Genomic DNA, 11,184 nt, shown 5'->3' on the forward strand with positions numbered 1-11,184 from the left:
CAAAGAGAACAATTTGAATCATTCAACAAGAGTAACACAATGGAAGCAACAAAACATAAGGTAGAAAATACACATTTAGACATCTGCAATATCATAAATTCATTATAATCAAGTCGGCAACATGTGGGCAACATACAATCTTACAGGCCTAGAACAACATACATTCCAGATTACAATCCATCTAGACCTCCAAGATGTGTCTAACTTACTTAACATGAAATCATCCTACTACAATATTTCACTGTCTCACAAAGGATCAATTACAATAATATAAATAGCATTTGATACACATCTAGGTTGGCCACAAAAGATTACATTCTCCAAAACAAGAAATTGAAACGTGTAAAATAGGTTGGACCCAAAACATGAAGATCTCCTCCACCAAAGACAATAATGAAGTGTGGACCACCAAGGAAGTTTGTTTAAGGGCCTAAGAACATCGTACGTGGTGCCAATTAGATCTGAAAGTTGAAAAATCGCTTCGCAAGAAAAGGAATCTCCAGCTAGCAGTTAAGCTCAAAACTATTCCAGGAACCAAGAAACAGACAATCCGGAAGCGATAACTTGTAGGAAAAGAATCCAAATGAACTAAAAATATGGAATAAGGAATAAGAACACGTCTGAAAGCCATGAATCTGATCCGCTACAGAAAATAAACAACTACCAGAGAATACCAGAAGAAACTCAAAAGATGCAACACAAAACTGAATAAAAACAAAACTAACACAAATATCTTTGGTTGATGCAAGATTGCTCATCGATCGGGGATGCTCCTACATCGATAACTCTGTTGCATAGGGATAATGGGGATGTAGATACAAATACTTTTGAACATCGGATGTGCCCATTTATTAATGCCATAAGTAATGAATATCATTATGTGGATTGGGGCAAACTAATTAGTGATAATTCTCATAAGCAAATTACTAATTTCAAATATAGGCAAGAATGTTACATGACCTTGTATTTATTTTATGTAGTTGATGTTATGTATTTGTGGCCTAGCTTGGACAAAGTATGAGGATATGATAAAGCAACACAAATTTATGAATTTTATCCATAATTTCATTTAAACAATAGCAATAAAGTCTTTAGAAGAGTGAGTGATGCCTTTACTATGCTCACATTCAAAGAACTAGATTCTAATTTAGGACATAAATTTTCTCCAAAAGTTACAAAATTGATAATAAAATATGGTTTCCAATTATTTTATTAAGTTTCCTACTTACTCTTACATAAGAATAGGTAGTTTTGATTAATATTAGTACAAACTACCTAGGTATCCATCTTATCATGTGTAGTTAATTGAATTTAATAGACAAATGGAGTCAGTTAACACAAATTGTAGGGATTTGAAGAAAGCAGGGTATTTGTTTCCACTAGGATTGTCCCTTTACAATGACTCATCTTCAATTCAAACATAAAATATAGAAATTTGTTTAGTAAAAATAATCATGAATTATATTTCAATATGACATATCCTTAAGATAGAAAGGGTTATGTCAATAATAATTTACATCTAGAAGATTATTGGGAAGATTGTGAGAATTATTTTGAGATAAGAAAGAGGCATTGGTATAGATTAGGTATTTAGAAAAATTAAGGACTAGGAATTGAATTTGAATATTGAAGGGATCTAGAAGATGATGGTTCAGATATGATTGATCAAATCTATTTGGAATCAATTCAATTTGAGGCTCTTACTGTTAGAAATATATGTTTGGTTGTCATTGATGTCAAACCTAGTGATTCGGATTGGTCTAGATATAGAAAGTTAGTGTACAGAGTATATGTGTTGCAAAGCAATGATATATTTGTATGAAGGTGTTGCAAAATAGTGGAAGATAGGTATGTATGTATGAAAATTAAGAACCTTGTTGATATGTCCAATTGAAGAGGTGTTACAGTTGATGCAAATATGTTGCAGATGTGTTTTCCATAAAGTTGTTGCTTTGGAAATGTGTGTTGCCAATATGTGTATATGTTTTTCATGTTGACCTAGTTTTGAATTCAGTTGTGGCAATTGTTTTGGTGCTCCAGAAGTTGTGCTTCGAAAGTATATTCAACATTGATGGTGTTTGACAATGTTTGCAGTGCTCCGCATGCCTCTGCATTTTGGTTTTGGATGATGATATTTTAGAAATACATTATTCATAATCTTAATTTCTTTATGTAAAGTTAGATCATGTTTTTGTGCTTCAGAATCATGCTTGTGGAAGTTTGAGGATATAATCATTCTAGGTCTAGCCGACCTTGAATGTTTTTCTTCTTGTTTTTCTCTGGTGTTTGTAACGTGTGATCTGATCGTTGGAATTAGAGCAGGTAGGTTGTGTTAGAGTTGTAGAGATTCTTGATTGAATCTGTTGCAAGCCGTTGATTAGATATCTGAGCTTATCTATAATTGAACATATGCATGTGTAGATGCAATCTTTCTCAATTCATTTTTTGTCTCTATTTCTTGGCAGTCAGCCTTCTGGTAGTAAGCCATTGTATTTTGGGCAGTGGGCTCTCCAATAGTGAGCCTTTTAATCTCATATAACTAGTTATATTATCTTGAGAGTTAACCCTCTCTGTGTTTTTTCACATTTGGGTTTTCCACATATAAAAATCTGGTGTGTCTCTTATGGTTGTGTATCTATTGTATTTCATTTATGTTGCATGCATTTCTTTTGGGTTGAGGTTAATTGATAATAAGATAAGTTTTAGAAGTTTAATTTTTGATTTTTGTAAGGGGAATACTAATTCACCCCCCTCTCAGTATTCTAGTCTATTCAACACTTACTGTGAATGATAAAAGATATCAAAAAAAGTTCCTTCTTTGTGTTAAGGAAAACTTAGAAATGGCTACATGCACAAAGAAAAGAACATGGTAGAAGAAAACCTTTGGATTCAACTTCAAAATAAGTTAGACAACTTAAAAAGATGGGTGCAATGTCTACATGTATTATTAGTATTGTTATTGTAAAAATAGGAACAACTTTGGGTAGTGGAAATTATGTAGAACAAAATAAAAATTTTAAGCTTAAAAGCAATCATGTTGAAGATCCCTTAAATATAGATCCAAATTTTTAAAAAAGAGTCAATGGGAGATTCATGAACAAGATATAGATCTTGCTCGAGAAAATGTATCTTTGCTAAAATTATATTCTCTTAAGTCAACACAAAGTACTTCAAATATAGAAAATGGTGCTGAGATGTCTCGTTCTACATGTGTTGATCCTACTACAAAAATGACAACAAAAATAAGTGTGTTTCCACCTATTAATTCATGTTCAGTTTGAATCGGTCTAATATTGCATCTTCTTTCCAATGGTTAAAAGAAACAATTTGCAAGAAAATAAAATATCAAGATGTTATTGAACCTAATTTTGATGTGGTTGATCAATTGTTATATTGTACTCTTCCTAAACCTAAGAAGACTCATATTGCTCAAGGTTGATGTTTGATTCTTTAGGAGATAAGCATTTGGAAATTGTTAAACCAAATACTAATAAAAATTAGAAATAATGTATAGAAAAATGATTACCAACTACCAAGAAATAAAATAAGTTGTTCAACACATGAAGGAGATATACATAATTTCTAGGTGACAACTATAGGATGCATAGAATCAAGCTAGAAAAGGCAATCCAAGAGGAACTTAAACATCAATTACAAGCATTACGTTTTTATATTAAAAATATGTTCAACCTTTTGGTAGATGATTTGGATACCCCATTGTTGATTGACAATTCAAAAATACAAGTTATTGATAAAAATGCAATTGAAAGGATTGATATGTTAAGAACATGATTATATTGAGAGGGGGGGGTGAGTCAGTATAATGACAAAATTTTACTTTTTCAACTTTATATTATAAACATCTAACTTATTCTCATTAACATATTCATTTTATATAAACATTCACATAAAATTTAACTACCATATAACAAAATTAGAACATAAGATATATAAAAGGAAACCCTTACGAGAGAAAACCATGGTAAAATAGTTTTCTTATAAATAGAAAACTACTTTTACAAATTCATAGGTATCAACCCAGTAGAACCAACCCCTTATTTTGTTTGTGAGACACTTTCCCACTAGAAGAACCAAACCCTCATTCTAATTTGTGAGCACTTGCTCACTAGAGGCACCAACCTCATTCAAATTCCACCTTTTAGCAGATGATGGATGATCGTATCCTTCACAAATTCACTATGACTTACTTCTTCAAACTATCATAATCTTCTTCTCAAATCTATTGTAACTTGGTCATAAATCCCACAAATTGATCACAAACTCTTCACATAAATCTGCTATAATACTTCTTATATCCTTCTTATCAAATTTGTCGTTTATCTTCTCATACTCTCTTTTGAAACCCCTCAAAATAATTCTCCAATGTGCTTCATAGGTTTGCTCCATTAATTGCTCCTCACAAATCTGAAATATTATTTTTGCAACATACAACTCTCTAACACATTACTTTTCTTGATACATGTATTACTCGTACATTCTTCTTGCACCAAATCGATGCTAGTGTATAGTGATATTCTTCTTGAATAGAATACATTACTTATTCAATTCCACCCCTTCTTTAAATCACACCTCTCGAAGGCATTACAAATCACATTTCTTTAATAATACATCTCTTAACAAATTGCACTTTTTTGAAAAGTCTTTAACAAAGGCAAATCATATAATCTCCCTAATTGCACGTTTTGGAGATGCACATCAATCAACATATAGATTTGTTTGCCACCCTACTATCAAACTAATCACGTTTCTTTAATCAATGTTGATGTTAAGCACTGCCTTAAATATTGAACTCCTTAATCACTGATGTTTGTATGGTTGTTACTACTTTATCATTAATCCTCACATATTGAATTTGCCACCATGCATATTCTTGTATTTTTGGCCACCTTTATCTCCATTGCTTATATTGCTATTGTTGTGTAGTTTCCAATCATAATCTCTGCCATGTAATAGTTTAATAGATAATATGACATCAATCTACATACGATTCTTTAGAAAATGAAAAAAAAATGATAAGTTTAGATCAAATTATAGTAGTTGTACACAAGGGGTTTTCAAAACATCAATTAGGACCAATAAAAAATTAATAACATAAAATTTAGAAAAAAAGAATAAAAAATATCCTCATCAATCTTCAATGTCTTACACATTTTTACAAAAGGATTTAGAAGAATTTTTTTATTAGGTCAACATATGGTGGTCATACATGTGCATCATATGTCTATGAACAGGTGGCTTTTTAACAATGGTTTTTATACATGCTTATTAAAAAAACATTTTGTATCATTTGGGTATTAAAATAAGTTACATATTTGAAAATTTAACTCAAAATACACCTATTATATTATTGAACCTTTTCAACATTTAATGTTTAAGTGCTTTAAATTTTTAGATCAATTGTGACAAAATTTGAAATTTAGGAAAAAATACTTCCACATTTTGCACTTTTTAGGGACCCAACTTCTTGCATCTACCCATACTATGACCTCAAGAGCTTGAAGCTATAAAAAATGACACTATTAGCTAATATAAAGTTTCACAACTCCACAAATGTCACTTTGTAATCGAAATGTTGTTTACACATGCACAATGGATTGATAAAACCTTCACAAAATAGCTATGGAGTTTGTTGGTTCTTGTTTGAAAGAGAGAAAGTTTCCAAAAAAATATTAAATATATAGTCTTTTCCGTAAATTGTAAATGATATAGAGAATAAGGGTTGGATAATTTCTCAAACAACACTCGAACTCATTATATTTTTTAGTGCCAATTATGGTAGGGAGAGAGTAACACTCAAATGGCCACTACAATCACAAATTTTTACAAGACACTTGGATTCACATGATGCACTATCATACAAAAAAATCCTATTCCCTGAAAGTGTAGAGGGTAAAAAATACTAAAGAATTATGAAAAGTATGATACTAAAGTGCTAACATCTAGAATTTAGGACAATTCATATTCACATGCCCAAATGAGTGCAAGCCATAATGTGAAATTACAAGAGTATTCAATTTTCAGCATTACATTGAGATAATGCATAAGGTCATAGCTATGGATATTATGGGTTGTGTTGGTAGATGAAATAAAAATAGAAGTGTTATAGATAGATCATGTGAGATGCAAGTATCTCAAGAGGGGTATATGTATGGAAAAACCATATGTAGAGGGTGCAAAGTGGGAAAAAACACATTATGTGGTGGGACATGAATAGAGGTAAGCCTAGTACTATAGGTGAATGTATGGAAAATAGAGCAAAAAAAATTCAAACACAACTACTCTATCCAAGCCAACCTCTAATTGAATGATGAGAGAAAATGTATCCAAAACCTCCATTAAACATGCATGTGGATGTTCTCGATTCATGCAACAAAACATTAATGTTATTTGAATTAAAAATGATATAATACTGTTGCATAAAAATTGATTATTAAATTATGAATAAGAGCCTAGACTTGTACATTTTTTAAAATAGAAATGGATAGATAAAATTAAATCTTTGATTGCATGGATTGTGTAATGAATATGGAGAGGTGGCAATATGGAAGAGTTTTTGAATAAGGGAAAATGAGTTTTGAAGGGACCCGAAACCCTGTACAAAGCAGGTTAAAATGGGGGAACCTGAAACCCACATCTAAAGATATTCAAGAATAACCACTAAATGAAACAGAGCTAAGAGGAGACAGGACAAAACCAAGAAAGGGGATCGAAAAAGACTGACCCCTCCAAAAAGAAAATCTTCTTGACAAATAAAAGCATATACATGGGAAATCTACAGGCAACCCGATAACCAAAAGGAGAAACAAACGAGCAGTAAAAAAGTAGTTGCCCAAAGGGGTTTTAACAACAGGCCCCCCCAACCTGGAGCAAACAACTTACATTAGGATTTCCCTTTGGATCCCTTCTTTTGGGATCTAAGGGCCATGTCAAAAAAGGGTGAAGACCTTTTAGAATGTTTTCTTCTAACTGAAATCCAACCTTCTTCAACCTTAGCAGCCTCAACTTGCCACTCCAACGAATCCAACGCGGGAAACCCAACGCCCAAGGAGGGGCCAGCAGGACCATCAGATCCAGAGCCAGGCACATCCTTGGAAAAAGAAACAGACAAAGGGATAGGTCCAGCAGATGCATCAGATGCCGAAATAGAAATAAAAATAGAAACAGGTATAGGGGCAACACCAATAGACATACCATCCAAAATCCTATCACACCCAACTGCAAGGGCAGAACCAACAATCTATAAAATATCAAGGCCACCAGATGGCTCAAAAGGAATCAAATTAGGAACACCATTTGAAATGTCAGTAGAAGGGACAATATCATCAGTATCAAATCCCGTCCTAGGGACCAAGGGGACAGATCCAACATAATCCACCACAAACTCTTTAGAACCATTGATGGGAAGATCCTACCCAACTATCTAAGAAGAGCTCTTGAATACCATATAATATTGAGAAGAGGCACCTTTCCACCATGAAGAGGGCTTCTTCACTTTAACTTTCTCTAAATCACATTTAGCCACGATATGCCCAGTCTTGAAGAATCTTCTACATCTGAAGGGAATCCCTTCATAATTTAAAGATTGAATCCAGAAACCCTTAGGTGTTGAAAGTTTGATCTCTGCAGGTAGCCCCTTAGAAGCATCAATATCTACCAAAATACGAGCATAGGTGGAGTGAAGGATATCAAAGGACTCCACATCCACCATAAGAAAATCTCCCAAAGCCTCACCCACTTTCTCAAGGAGTTGGTCCACCCACAGATGAAGTGGGAGGTTGGGGAGTCTAACCCAAAATAAAATTTTACAAAAGGGTTCGGATGATGGATTAAAATCCACATGCCATGGTTTAATCATCAAAAGGAAACGATTCTCCCAAAAAAAGTGATCACATAGAATGATCTTTCTATCCATCACTTTATCAAACTTGGCAATAAGAAAACCCTTTGCCAAAGGAAAAATCTGAACCAAATCCGAAATGAGGGGTTCCCAATGCTTAGAGATCCATTCATGGAGTCCCGGGAGACTCGACCAAAAACCCCTAAACCGACATAGAATCGTAGTAGAAGAAAGATCAGAGGCAACCTGATCAATCTCTTCAACCGTCTTTTCTTCCAAATTAATAGCAATAGACTGACAAACAAGAAAAGGCTTAGTCTCAACATGAGCAGATCCCTACCCCTTCCAAAAGCCAGACGATCCGCATAAGATCCCCTAGAGACCCCAAAAGCCGAGCAATCCACACTTGAAACATAGGCGGTCGAGTCAACACAACAAGCAGACATCAATGGAGGCATGCAATATGGAAGAGTTGACAATTATTTTAATTTTTAATTAAAATAATAATAATTACTCAACTAAATTTGATGAATGAGTTAAAAGAAGTTGACTATTTGCATGAAATATTTAACCCAAAGTATAGAAGAGTTTATGATTACATGAGACAATTAAGTGATTTGCATGAAGAAGAAAAAATAGTATGTGAGAATAATTAATTAATTAATTTTATAATTATCTAATTATATGTGCATGGAGTTATTTGTAGAATACATGAGAGACAATTAATTAATTATTTTTATAATTAACCAATTGTATTTACATGAGAGAATAATTAATCAATTATTTTCATCCTTAATAATTATGTGTGCATAGGAGAGTTGCACAATATTTTAATTTTTTATTAAAATAATTATTATTTCTCAATTCAAATTGATTGGGAAGATAAGAGATTTGACTAATGAGTTAGTTGTTTGCATGTAGTTAACTAAGTGCATGAAAGAATTAGGGAAGTTGATTATTGACATGAAATAATTGACTAATTACATGGATGATTGATGGATTTGATTGAAGGGTGATATTAGCATTGAACTTATTATGTTAGACAGTCAACTAGGTGATGACTTTAATAATTTAATAATTAATTAAATGAATTATTAGTATATATGAGGTGAGAATTAATATTAAATTAATTTATTAATGGATAATGTGTGAAATAAAAATTAAGTGGATAAATATGAATAAATAAATGAATAATTAATTTATTAGATTAATGAATAATGGTAACCTAATTTAATTAAATAATGAGGACTTATTAATTAAATTATTATTTTTTGGTCGGTAATATAGATTTTTTGTATTAATATATGAAAATATAAGATTACAATACAAAAGGGGCCTATCTTAAGCCCATAGTATTACATGCATACTTTAAAGAGATCTGCCTACCCCTATACATTACAAAGATACTGCAAAAAGGGACTATATCTTAAACCCCTGAAAGGGCTTGGGCCGCAAAAAATCATGGCTCACCCTCCTTAGCTACTAAATTGTCTTGCTAAAATAGTATATTCATATCAGCATTTAACGATTCACACCATGAAGGACTGGAAGCTGTATCTAAGACCAAGCTAAAAACACAAAAACTTGCAAGCAAAATCTCTCTTATTCAAGCCGGAGGAGAAAAAACCTTACACGCTCAAACTTCAAACCTAAGTTGGTCATTGTCTTGCACTTCGTCGTTTCCTCAGAATGAAAATCAAAAACCATGGCCTCTGCCTCTCTTGCGCATACTAATATGTTATGATAGCTTCCGTTAACGAATTCCACTCTGCCCTGATATGACTTAGATATAGTCTTTGGTTTACCATATTCGGCCATCGCACAAAAGGAACAAACCCCAACTCTTCCACTGCGATTTGACTCTCGAAGAACTCGCCAAAATAAAAACCATGTCCCGAGTGCACCCATTCAAGAACGAAATCCATTCCAAATATTAGCTCTTGCTCAAAAAGAGAGTTCATGACCCAACGAATATCCTCCTCGACAATCCCTAATTCCAAGCCCTAGGCCAAAATCATAGCAGCTATATCCACATTGCATTTCCACCGATAAGTAGCTTGCTGGAAGAAGAAGCCCATCGTCCCCTGCACCGCACTTATCACCTCCTCTGATGGGCATTTGAGCAATAGTTTGAGTCTTCAATTTTCCACTGGCCCATATAGCGCTTTCTATTGCTTCTTCGTTTGGAAAGTGAACGTGGCCTCCATCCTCTCGCCAAACAACACCTGCACATAAAAAAACACACAAGACAACTAACATGAGAATGATGAAATGCATCAAGTTTGGCTTCTTTAAAAAGAAAGTTGGTTCGTGCGAGTAATCAATCACAATACTATCACAACTCTTGATAGTTAATACTTGACATTGTGAATATCACATCATCACCCACTCACATAGATGGAAACATTATAAACCGGGAGCTTGTTGTAAGGAACCACATGTTACGGTTCACATACCTGTCGCCATTGCCATCATTCACGCACACCAAAACAAAAAAGTCGAGGAGTAACACACTTAAACGTCAAAATCTTCAAAAAAAGTATCCTCAATCTGATTAAAGGATAGAGCCCATTTAGTCAATTTGTCTGCTTCTGTATTACCCTCTTGTTTGATGTGGCTAACCATGACTTCTTCAAAGTGATTCAAATCCTCTAAAATTAGTGAGATAAAATTTTGCAGGTGCCATGATTTAATTTGACCATTTTTTATGGCTTGGATTATGATCAATGAGTCCCCTTCTAGATGTAGTTTTTTAATCCCCATATTCCGAGCACATCTAGTTGCTAGCCAAGCTGCATAAGCTTTTGCCTCATTGTTGGTGCCCTGTTTGATATGTTGAGCTCCCAATTTTACAATGTTTCCATTGTGATCTCGAAAAACCACTCCCACCCTTGACAGACCCCCTCCAGGTTGAGTTGCCCCATCAAAATTGGCTTTGATGCACCCCTTCTGAGGTGGAATCCATTCTGTGGGTGAGTTATATTTCTTACTCATCAACCTAGGAGGCCAGGCCCCATATCTTATTTTGACATTAGGCCATGCTTTTTGTATTTTCATATCCTCCATGGTAAATGGGTGTTTCGTAGAATCCATCTAAGAAGTTGCAGCCCCTAGAGATTCCTCAACTGCCTGATCAAGCCAGCTACACAACCTCCTAACATCCTCAACCTTGTCTTGGAAGATCCTACGATTTCTTTCCTTCCAGATTTCCCATATCACAAGTGATGGGCATATGTTCCATGTGCTTGAGAAAGTTGATTTCTTATTTTGTCTTGGCCAACTATCAAACACATCTTTGAGCAAATCTGGCAATGGGCTTTGCCACT

At 33.8% G+C, this 11,184-nt stretch overlaps 1 protein-coding gene across 1 annotated transcript; it reads right to left on the reverse strand.

Moving 5' to 3' along the window:
• Positions 1-10,372: 10,372 nt before the first annotated feature.
• On the reverse strand, positions 10,373-10,924 carry LOC131044395 (uncharacterized). The gene has a single exon (XM_057977716.2). It carries the CDS (start codon positions 10,922-10,924, stop codon positions 10,373-10,375), a length of 552 nt encoding a protein of 183 aa, XP_057833699.2.
• Positions 10,925-11,184: the final 260 nt, after the last annotated feature.

This window comes from Cryptomeria japonica, chromosome 2 (genome assembly GCF_030272615.1).
Source record: "Cryptomeria japonica chromosome 2, Sugi_1.0, whole genome shotgun sequence".
NCBI classification, from domain to species: Eukaryota; Viridiplantae; Streptophyta; class Pinopsida; order Cupressales; family Cupressaceae; genus Cryptomeria; species Cryptomeria japonica.